The following is an 11,255-nucleotide window of genomic DNA, read 5'->3' as shown; positions in this document are numbered from 1 at the left end:
ACCACAGGGCAGGCGGCAGCTCCGTTTGGGGTGCTCCACTTAGCGCAGCGGTCACTGCCATCTAGTGGGATGGGGAATGGAGAACGAGCCACCCCAAACGGCCGGGGGGATCCAGCAGCACCCCTCTGCTGCGGGGCCTCACAGATTCCCCTTCCTGCTTTTTTCCCCTTTTGTCCCCTGAGCAGAAGGCGAACAGTCGACGTGCCGTTTCGGAGCAGAGAGGGTGCACCCCGCCAAGCCCCTCGTAGCCCCCTGTGAAGGGACGCTCTGCCCTTTGCAGGCCTGCAAGTGCTCCCACAGTGGCTTCCCTGTTTGAAGGATGTGGACAGACAGGAATTAAAATAAATGGCTGAAAACATGCATCGACTTGATGGCAAATTTGCATGCGGAAGGGATCCTGGTGTTCTGTTTGCTGTGGGACACGGGGCTGGCGCAGGGGTGGGAGATGGAGCAGGCTAAGAAGGATAGCAGTCTGGTTCAAAGAAAAGCCTGGCGGGGGGGGGTGTGTGTCAAAACTGATTTTTTTAATTAATATTTTATTTACGTGTAGATTAGGCGATAGGAATATCTACGCTTTCTCATCGTGATGGTAATTAAACACTCTAGAGCGCAGGCTTTTATGAACAGGTCTGATGAGCACCTGCCAAGGACAATGCTGTCCTGCCTCAGAGATGCAGGTGTTCTTGCTCTTAAAGGCCTCTTCCAGTTCTTCCCTCCATTGGCTTTTCATGGTCCCCATAAAAGAGAGTGAAGGAGGCATGTTCTTGCTTCTTTACTGAAGAAAATGCCCAGTTACAGGTACAGGAAGGGGAGGATGCAGAGCATCCCCCTCAAGAACCTTAAATTATGTTGTTCAACTGAATAATTAGGTCTCATCAGGAACGTGTTTTCTTTAGTTATGAGCGTTAAGGTACTTCAAGTATTTATCAATGTACTTCAGTGTACATTTTGATGATGCTTGTTCTTTTTTCTTTTATGTTGCATGATAGCAATAGAAAATTCAAAGCTGAAGAACGCGGCTGGAAAAGATGTTTCGCATGAAAGAGGAGGAAGGAAAGAAGACACTTGGTATATGACTCTCACCTCAACCGCATTCATTAAATTTCTGAAAAGCCCATGCTTGTAATCAGAGTAGAGGCGCGGAGCCCAAAAGGGGCTGCAGAACCACGCTGGGGAAACAACTGGGGTCTCCAGCAGTGTGACCCCCAAGCAGACCCTGCCGGCCTGAGGCAGACTGTGCCATCTTCGCAGCAGCCACTGCCGCCCGGGTGCTGACACACCTTTTGATAAAGTAACCCTGACGGAGAGCTGCGGGAACCGTCCGCGTTGACAAGCCAGCAAGGAGGTGCGACATGCGGCCTGCGATACCTGAGGCCGGCGCTGCCCCTTGCTTTGAGGCAGAGCGGGCATCCCTGGCTGTTCACACCAGCTTTATTTTCACTTTGTTTTGCTCCCAGGGAAGGACAACCCGGTAGGAAAACGCGTGTTGTTCTGAATACAAACGGTAAAACCTCTCTCAGAGCCCCAGCAGCTCTCACCCGCCGCCATCCCGCCCGCTCCCCTCAGACCCGGCGGGACTACGGCTCCCGGCGTGCACTGCGCCACCGCCCCGCCTTCCGGTGCGCGGCGCTTCCGGTTCCGGGCGAGGGGAGGCGGTGCGCCGGCCAAGATGGCGGATCCTGCTGAGGCGGCTGAGCCGAAGCAAAAAGAAAAACAAAAAAACAGAAACAAAAAGAAAGCGGCGGCAGGTGGGGGCGCGGTGAGGGTCTGTGCGGGGCTGGCAGCTGGCTCGCCGGGAAGCCTTCGGGCTGAGGGTTCCCTGCCCCCCGCCCCGGTGGCCGCGGGCCTGCAGCTCCGTCCCGGCCTGCAGCCGGGGGTCCTGGCGGTTTCCCAAAACAAGCGGGGGGTGAGGAGCTGGGCCGCTATTTCGTGTAGGCGGAGAGGCGGCGTGGGGAAGGCAGGCTGGTTCCCGGCCTGCGGCGCTGGGTGGGATGGAGGCGGCTGTTGGGTGCAAGGGGTGCCTTGTGGTGGAGCCCCTCTCCTCACGGCGCTCTGGTCCCTCGCGTCAGCCTGTCCCTTGTTCTCGTGTAACATCCTATCCGCAACGCATGTCTCAGTTGTGGGATTTTTATGTTAAATAAGTAGCTTAAAGCAGTAACTTCTTTAAGGTCTGAAGGGGTGCAGAATGCTTTCAACAGAGCATTAAACACAACTGTGTCCCTGCTTTCAGTTACTGTACCTTTCGTAGTTAAACGAGGAGGAGAGATAATACTCATTGATGAAAGAGGAGGAAAAACAACTTTTCTCTTTTTTTTATACCTATAACAGTTGATGAATCTGAACTTCTCACTGTGCCAGATGGATGGAAAGAACCAGCCTTTACAAGAGAGGATAATCCCAAAGGGCTGCTGGAAGAAAGCAGTTTTGCAACGTTATTCCCCAAGTATAGAGAAGCGTACTTGAAAGAGTGCTGGCCACTCGTCCAGAAAGCCTTGAGTGAACATGTATGAATACTTACTAATTGTGATGCTATGTTTTATCTTTTGGGACATACAGGTCTTCTTCAAGCTTATAAAAACAGTGCAGATTGCTTTTCTGATACTGTGTTTGTGTATATTTCTTCTGTGCTTGCATTTAGAATTGGTAGTGTCATTTTTTATTGGCATCAAAATAAGTGAGGGTCTGTGTAGCCAGACTTGAAGTTCTTTACAGATGCTGTCAGCAAAGCTCTCTGCAGCAGCAAGTGTCTTGTCATCCAGACACTGGCAACTTTCATGCACCTGAATGCAGGGAGATGAGGGAGGTGGTGTTTTGGGGCCTGTGACACACGTATTCAGTGGTTTTTGTGCATGCCTGTGTGTGTGAATTTCATTAAGCTGAAAGTCAGTTAAGGAATTTTGGAAAATGGATCTGCATTCAGTATGTAGTGTCTTGTTTGTTAATTTCTTACTGCCAAAGATGAATTCTGAGGTTCTTATTTAGAGATTGATTCACTATTTCTTTTCAAATATTGCAGTATGTGAATGCAACGCTGGATCTAATTGAAGGCAGCATGACTGTCACTACCACTAAGAAGACTTTTGATCCGTATGCAATCATCAGGGCTAGAGATTTAATAAAACTTCTGGCAAGAAGCGTTCCATTTGAACAGGTCTGTATTAAATCTGGGAAGTTTGTATCAAATTCTATCATAATACTTAGAAAATTTTACGTTTTCAAAATGTGGGATTTTCAAGTGAGTCAAAATAAAATAAAATACATATTTAAAGTAAATGTATCTGAAAGTGAAGTGAGAAGAATAAACTCAAGTATTCTCTTGACTCTTCTGAATAATCCATTTACATTCAGATGATATTGCCCACTTCTTGTCTCTTTAGGCAGTTCGTATCCTTCAGGATGATGTTGCTTGTGACATCATTAAAATAGGCTCTTTGGTGAGGAAGAGAGACACTTTTATAAAAAGAAGAGGACGACTTCTTGGGCCAAAAGGATCTACTCTGAAGGTATTTCCGATAGGTGTAGTAACCAGACAATTCTTAGACCCTAATTTGTGTCGGGTCCTCGGTTTACACTTATTTAATTTCTTTTTTTTGGTGTAGGCCCTGGAGCTGTTAACAAACTGTTATATTATGGTGCAAGGCAACACTGTTTCAGCTCTTGGACCTTTTAGTGGGCTAAAAGAGGTAAGGGGAGGCAGGTGAGCCATTTGCATAGCATATTTCTATGCCCAGCTTGAGGGCAGACGAGAGGCAAGATCTGGCAACCTCAGGAGTACCTGACTTGTCTTTCAGCTCTGTGTTAGTAAGCTCCATTTACATGAATGTCCATAGTCTTAGTATCTTAGCTGCTGATTTTTGTTTAGACTCCGAGATCTTTCTGTCTTGGAGGTAAAAAAGTATTTGTGAAATACTGCTTTGGTTTTGGTGGTTTTTAGCAAGAATTTTTGTAGTTTCGGATAAGAGGTGTAAGAGTGAAAATACTGCAGATCTAATGATATATAACCTAAGGGAACATCTAATGTTTTTAATAACTATGTGAGAGACAAATGCTTGTCAAAAGTAAGTTTCTCATGACACCATAAAATCCACGGTAACATGAAAGTAATGTTTGTGGGGCGTGCTGGAGTGTGTTAGAAACATGACAATATTATTGATATTGCTGTGCCTTCCTGTTAACCATGTGCATTAGCTTTTTAAATCTACCTACTTTGGGGGGCAGGGGCAGGGAGAGGAAGCAAGATATACCTGGTATTTTAATTGGTTAGAATATGAAATACATGCTGAGTTTTCTGTTCTTTTTCTTTTTAATTAAACACAGGTTAGAAAAGTTGTTCTGGACACAATGAAGAATATACATCCCATATATAACATTAAGGTTAGCGTGGTCCACTGTGCATCTTTCTTTACAAGAAAGTACTATTTCTTCTCAGAGAATTGTATGTTAATAATTTACATGTTTCTGTGTAGTAATCTATTTTTGAGAATTTCAGTAGTGTGCTCCTTTAAAAAGACACTACTTTGATAGCCTCCATTTTGCCGTAATATCATTAGCAGTATCTGAGAAAACATCAAAGGAGAAGTGTGTATAAACTTTCCTCCCTTCAATTGTTTGGTTGATACTTGCTCATTTGAACAGAGGCACCTTCTCCAGTGCATTTTGTCCATGTTGTGAGACATACGTATCTTTCTGGTTCTGCTCTTCATTATTAAACCCCTCTACTCTTGCTGAAGTGGGAGATGGAAGCTTCGGATGTAGCATATTTACTTTAAGAAAGTTTAGTAAAACTTGTAGTTTGGAGCTCTTGGCTACTACTGTAATACTTTTTTTTTTTAATAACTTCTTTGTGACATTCTAAAACTACTGAAGACTTTGATGATCAAAAGGGAATTATCAAAAGATCCTGAACTGAGGTCACAAAGCTGGGAAAGATTTTTGCCTAAGTTCAAGCGGAAGAACTTGAAAAAACGCAAGGAGCCAAAGAAGAAAAATACTAAGAAGGAGTACACACCGTTCCCACCTCCACAGCCAGAAAGCCAGGTCAGCTGGAACTTAATTTGGTTATGCAGGAATATAGCACGACTTGAAATTGTGTTCTTGCTAACAAGAGGTTGGGAGGCCTTTTCTGACAAGTTCTGGTTTCCTGATGCTATACATCTGGCTTAAAATGCGTAATTATCTAAAGCTTCTTGGTGTTTGTCTTATGCAGATTGATAAAGAATTGGCAAGTGGTGAATACTTCTTGAAAGAAAGACAGAAGAAACGAAAGCGAGTAGAAGAGATAAAGGTAAAGTTGTTCTAACCCGCTGTTCAGTTAAAAAGCATTTGACTGCTGACTTGGAAATTTTTTTGTCCCTTTTTGCCCTGCTCTACCCGTACTTGACCTTTTTATTGGTAACTTCAGGCAAAGCAAGCAGATGCAATCAAGAAAAGACAAGAAGAAAGAAATAAAGCTTTCATCCCACCAAAGGAAAAGCCAGTTGTGAAAACAAAGAAAGGTAACCTTTTTTTTTTTTTCTTGTTTTAAAATGTTCTGCTGTTGATTCCTAGGCTGAGTGATTTTGCAGAGATACAGCTGTAGGAAATAAGAAAGGTCATGCAAAAAAAATCCTAGTGGTTAGATCCATGCCTGGAGTTGCCAGAGACAGCAGAAAGATCATGCAGCCCATAATTCTATACCTGTACAATGACAATTCTCTGTAGAACATTTTCCTGATGGAGCTACTGGGATGGCCATCTCAATTGGTTGTCGTGGCTACACCAATTTTTGGCTTTCAGTCTTGTAGTGAAGCTGCCATAATTTTTGCATTCAAATGTCTTTTCTGTTAAGAAAAAGAAACCCAAAAGCAATACTTACTTGAAAACTTATGCCATAAGTAAGTCTTGGTGTAAGATAGGGTAGACAGCTTTTCTAAAAGTTAAAGTAAAACCACATTATATGCAGAGTAAGAACTTGTGTTCTCAGATGATCTGTTTTTCACGCAGCCTTCAGTTTTCTGGATTCATTGATTATTCTACATATTCATTGTATTAGATGTACTGTGTATGTTTTGTATTAGCTATACTACCTACGTATTATTACACTATATATTACACAATTTCTTAGGAACTGAAAAGTTCACATCTCGAAAAGCATGTGTTCTGCAGCATTGATACAGTACTTTTTTCCATTGGCAGTAAATTTTCAATGATCCTGCTATTGACTGTACTCTATCTCAAATACTGTGCTTTTCTAGCTGCTGTGCTTTGACCTGAAATCCTAAATAAATCACAGCAGTAGTTTGTATGTAGAGAAGAACTGAGATCCAAAGAAGACAGCTGGTACCCACTGTTAGATGTATAGGAATTAACTGTTTGAGATTAGAGAGTTGGATCCAAACTCATGACTTGTACCCAAAAGAGAAAATACCATCACCTAGATGAACATAAGAGTAGGTTGTTCATGTTGCTCAGCATTAAATGTTTAATTTAAGTACTCTGGCACTCCAGTAGAAGTCTCTTATAAAGGTCTTCATGCAGGGGTCAAAGATCTGTGTCACATTACCCCAGCCCACCCTTTCCCATGCTGTTTCCAAGAGCAGCCATTGATGGATGGCCAGGGAGAGAGTGTAAAGATGGGACAGACATGCTTGGGATCTTACCACCTTAGTTGCTTGCAGAAGGACAAAATACCATGAGAGCTTCTCGGGGTATAAGAACTCAATAATTAATTTCTTTTCTTCTTAGGTGAGACCAACCAAGCCAATAGGCCTATGTCTAAGAGAGTGTGTATGTATTAATTTTGGAGGAGTATGTCTGTGGTCTGAGGAGTGGGGGAGAATAGTTTGTTTGTGTGCAGAGTGTGGCATCTGTGTTCAAATGCAGTTGTATAGGTGTTTTTTTTATATGACTGTTCACCTTTGAATTCTGCTGAAAGAGGTTTGTGGATCATACTATTTTCAACAAAAATGATTATTGGAATAGTTTATAAAATCATTAGTGAACAAAAAGTGAGTCCTAACCAGTGCCACAGGATGCAGCTCCTTGTGTTTGTATGAAGTCATCTTGTAGACTGAAGATTTAGATAAAGTAAAGTTCATGTCTGTTATCTTTGTATTTTTTACTATGTAGCCTCCACTGAGAAGAAGATTGATATTGAAGCCATCAAGGAAAAGGTAAAGAATGCAAAGAAGAAGAAATTAGGAGCACTTCCTGTGGAAGAAGTCAAGTTAAAAATGGCAGCAGATGAAAAGAAAAAAAAGAAAAAGTAATTCACCACCTGAGGTACTTACTTTTCTCCTACGTTAATGAACATTTTCACACTTGGAAGATTTGAGACTTCTTGCTGTCGGTACAATCTGAACAAGAAAAGACTAGGTAGAAAGATCATTCTCTTTTCATAAGTACAGTTTAATTAGTGGACCGAAAGCAGCTGTGCAGAATTGCCAAGGTTGGTGAAGAAAATCTGTGCTGCTACATTATTACAGTAAGAGAGTGTATTTGGATAATATCCATCTGCCTAAAGGGAAGGTTTTGTAATAGAAACATTTAGGAGTTTGATGCAGGATGTTAAACATTAGGGTCAGAGAACTCAGTGGGAGTTTAAACTAATTCTTCTGTGAAAGACTACCAGACTGTATGCAGCCTCAGTTGTGCTGATAACTTTTGCAAAACAGGCAAGATTTATTACTATATTATGCTTTTGTTTCTGTAAAAGCTGATTATTTTTGCGTGTCTTGTCTTGATGTTAATAAACTATTTTGATACATTGTTCTTATATCGTTTAATTAGTCATCTACTGCACAACCTACGTGTTGCTTTCCAGGAAGCAAGCTCACAGCTTCATGTGAGAATTAGACAAACCATAATCTTAATTGAATGCCATTAATATACTATCATTTATTAGCATTATCCTGGAGGCTGTTAGACAGAATGTGGTACAAAGCACGTGTCTTTCCACATGGAAAGTGCTGCAGTGAAAGCATAAAGTCTTGTTATCTTTCTTTAAATATATTCTTAATTTATTTCTTGCTTGCAAGAAAGTCTAAGAAATTGTGTTCCTCTTTTTTTTTTTCTTTTTTTGAGACCTTTCCCTTTTTTAAAGGAAGTTTAGAGGTTTTTAGTTTCCTGAAATTGAAATTGTGATGAAATAAAGTTCACCGGAAGAGCAGATATTGCTTAATTCACACATCTGAGATTAAAGAAGCAAATGTAATGGTTAGGAGGTGGTAGAGCCACACCAATTTCAGTATTGTGTTGGAGTGCTTTTGCCAGGTTTTGGAATTTTGATCACCTGCACGTGCGATGGAAATGATTATGCTAGAACATTGCAGCTTGCTGCATTTTGGTTAGTGACCTTTCATTTGAAAATAGTAAGTGAAAACATAGCCATTTCCTTTTTTTACATATATAAATAAAAATTTAGAATATATGTGGTTAAATAGCCACTACATGTACATTGAGAAATAGCTAAGATGCTTGCCCTTTAGGGTAGGAGACAACATTAGCCTTAGTATGCCTTTCAGTTATGTGATCATTTCTTGGCACTTAGTTGTTAAGGAAAAAATGCTCTCAATACTTTTTTTGCATTGTTCATAAATGGCAGTTTAATTACTTGTGGAATCAATCAGGAAAATACTACTTCAACAGATGCTTCACTGAGAATATGATCAGTAAGTCACAAATACCCCTCTCAGAAACTGTAGCGAGCTGATAGGTTTAGTGATACCAGCACTAGGTTTAGTGAAAAACTTTTTAGAAACACCAACTGGAGTTCAGCAGTTGACGGTGTAAAGGGGAGACTGAAGTTCAGTACCAGTCAGGTAGTTCAGACCTCTCATACAGTGAAAGAGCTAATTTCAACAGGAGGCACTGCAATACTTGAGTTTAAATACCTGTTCTCACAGTGTGATCCCATGAACGAGCGCTTCAACGGAAGAGTCTGCAGAGCTAGAAGCCAGTAAGAAGTCTGACTGTAGCCAGGGAAGGAGCATGAGTGTATTAGGGGAGGGAGAGTCCTTGGTTCTACTCTGGACTGGATGAAGCCCCTTTTACTGCAGAGGACTGGCACAGGTGTCCCTGTTTCTTGTTTAAAAAGTTAAAAACAAGTGTAGGGCTGGTTGCCGCAGGCTGGCATTTCATTTCAGGAAGCTGATCTAGCTGAAATCGCCCTACAAAAAAGTGTTTTCCGGCTGCATCAGCTAACTGCTTGGTTGGCTGAGTTGCAGTGCAGGAAAATGTAGCTCAGCTAGGTGGCAGCCTAGCCTTAAATTACATATACTTCCATGGAACTGTGCTTTTTTTAATTTAGGACCCACAGCTGAGGCATCTATGTAGCTTTTGCATCAAATCCCTATCCATAGTAAAACTCCTAACAGACCTCAGGAAGTCTTTTCCTTCTGTGGTTATGGGGTGAAAAGGCTTCACACTGTGTTTAATCTTTTTGAGTTGTTACGGTTGGCAGGTTTCAAGGATTGCAGGTTGGAGATTTATTTACTTAAACTGGAAAATCAAGAAAGCTTACTCATATTTCTGTAGGCAAGTTAAACCAAAGGATTTGTCTGCTTAAGAGTTCATATCTGGATGGTCACTGGCTGCATGGGCTCACTGTTGGTGCTTTTTGCACCTGTTTTCTGAGAGAATATGGCTATACAGATCTAACACTTGTATAAAAAGTAAAGAATGGAAAATAAAGTGTATTTGGAAGGGTGAAAAAGTTTTTTTGCTATTTTCAGAACAACTTGAACTATTGCAAATTATCTCCTTAAACTGATTTTAGAGTTTACAGACTTCCAAAAAAGTACTTGAAGGCTGTATTTATATATCAGTGTTTTGCATTTATCATACAGAATTAATGGGCATATGCCATAAGGTAAATGTGGACAATTCAAAGTGGTTTGATCATCTGGAGTTAAATATCTTGATTTCTGGATGTTCTTAAAATGAGATGCAGTACTTTTTTAGCTTTGACTTCCTGACTTTCAGGCTTTCTTGTTTGAAAAATACCATGTTGTAAAGTTCGGGGGGTTTTTTTCCCCCTAAGCCCCAGTGATTTACAGTTTTTTAATGATGCTTTTTCTATGGTATTTTCTTAGAGCTGCTGAAGTATATAGTTAAATGATAGTGCTGTGAATGTTTTGAACTTTAAGGGCTCTGTGTTCATTCTGTTTACTTTCCTGGAGACCAAGCATAGATTAAACTAAGCAGGGGAGAATTCCTTCTGAGCTCATTTTTGCTCCCTGGACACAGCAGCGTATGCTCCTCCCTCTCCTGCATTTCTGTTTGCAGTAGTGGAATCTAACTGCCCATGGCTTCAGTGGGGCAGACACCGTGCCAGGCTCCGTGCTGGGGTGGGAGCCCTGTGCAAGAGAGCGTACACAGAGTGAGTCCTGCTGCCCAAGTGCCGCTTGCCGACCCATTTTCAGATGGGACTTCGCAGTACGTAGAGCTTGAGGCTTGGGTCTTGCACAAAAGAGTGGCAAAAAAGCAAGTGGGGAGGGGAATAGCTGCTGTTTTTACAGATGGACCCATGGCCTGCCTTTTGCAATGGGGATTTTTTAAATTTTTTTTGTAAACGCCCTAATCTGCCCAGTTTAGAAGGCAGAACTGAGCTTGGCTCTCTCGCAAGTAGGCCAGTGTGAGTACTGGCACCCTGGTCACTGGAGTGCGGAAAAGAAACCGCTCATCTCCTGTCTGCAACTCTGATGTCTTGGCTACGGAGGCTCTGGTAGCCAACAAACTGAATATAAAGATATATCAAGGGCAAAGATGTATCAAGGGCAAACAAAGTTTGTAATTTTGTCCCCAGCCATATTTGCATTCTGAAAAATGATTTGTTCAGGGAATGCTGTTATGCTGAGATGATTCTAGTGCTAGCAGTTAACTACCTGGAAGAATAACCAGAGAAACTTTGGGTCCCAATTCCAGTGTTTTCAGTTAAGATCCACTCCAGTAGTGGGGTCAGGAGTGGGTATGCAGAAACACTGACAGGTACCGCAGGGGCAGTACCCCAGAAACGAACTAGCGAGGAGAACTTCCCGGCTTCCTTTACAGCAGTGTGTGTCTGTGCCCTGCAGAGGGGCATGGTGCAGAGGCATCTAAACCCGTCTCCGTATAGATACGGATTGCTGTGAGTTTGTGCACCTCTGCTCCTTCCAGCCTCCGCTTGAGCTGCGCGACTGCGGTCAGTAGAGGACGTGCCCAGCTGAACACAGCAGCTGTCCTTGCTGCTTTCTGCCTGCTCCAAATGTGCAGGTTCCGGAAGACTCATCCCTTGGCAG

The 11,255-nt window shown here is 42.2% G+C and overlaps 1 protein-coding gene across 1 annotated transcript; it reads left to right on the top strand.

Moving 5' to 3' along the window:
• Positions 1–1,635: 1,635 nt before the first annotated feature.
• Positions 1,636–7,746, top strand: KRR1 (KRR1 small subunit processome component homolog). Its single transcript, XM_049792071.1, has 10 exons — positions 1,636–1,748; positions 2,329–2,504; positions 3,017–3,151; positions 3,378–3,503; positions 3,600–3,683; positions 4,318–4,374; positions 4,867–5,037; positions 5,207–5,284; positions 5,402–5,495; positions 7,108–7,746. Exons 1-10 carry the CDS (start codon positions 1,670–1,672, stop codon positions 7,245–7,247), a joined length of 1,140 nt encoding a protein of 379 aa, XP_049648028.1. The 5' UTR covers positions 1,636–1,669; the 3' UTR covers positions 7,248–7,746.
• Positions 7,747–11,255: the final 3,509 nt, after the last annotated feature.

This window comes from Accipiter gentilis, chromosome 34 (assembly GCF_929443795.1).
Source record: "Accipiter gentilis chromosome 34, bAccGen1.1, whole genome shotgun sequence".
Lineage (NCBI taxonomy): Eukaryota > Metazoa > Chordata > Aves > Accipitriformes > Accipitridae > Astur > Astur gentilis.
This window is presented reverse-complemented; position numbering and strand designations above follow the sequence as displayed.

Coding starts and splice junctions, on each gene's coding strand:
- KRR1 (XM_049792071.1), top strand. CDS start 1,670: ATGGCGGATCCTGCTGAGGCGGCTGAGCCGAAGCAAAAAGAAAAACAA. Junction 2,505..3,016: donor AGAAAGCCTTGAGTGAACAT/GTATGAATACTT, acceptor CAAATATTGCAG/TATGTGAATGCAACGCTGGA. Junction 3,684..4,317: donor CTTTTAGTGGGCTAAAAGAG/GTAAGGGGAGGC, acceptor AATTAAACACAG/GTTAGAAAAGTTGTTCTGGA.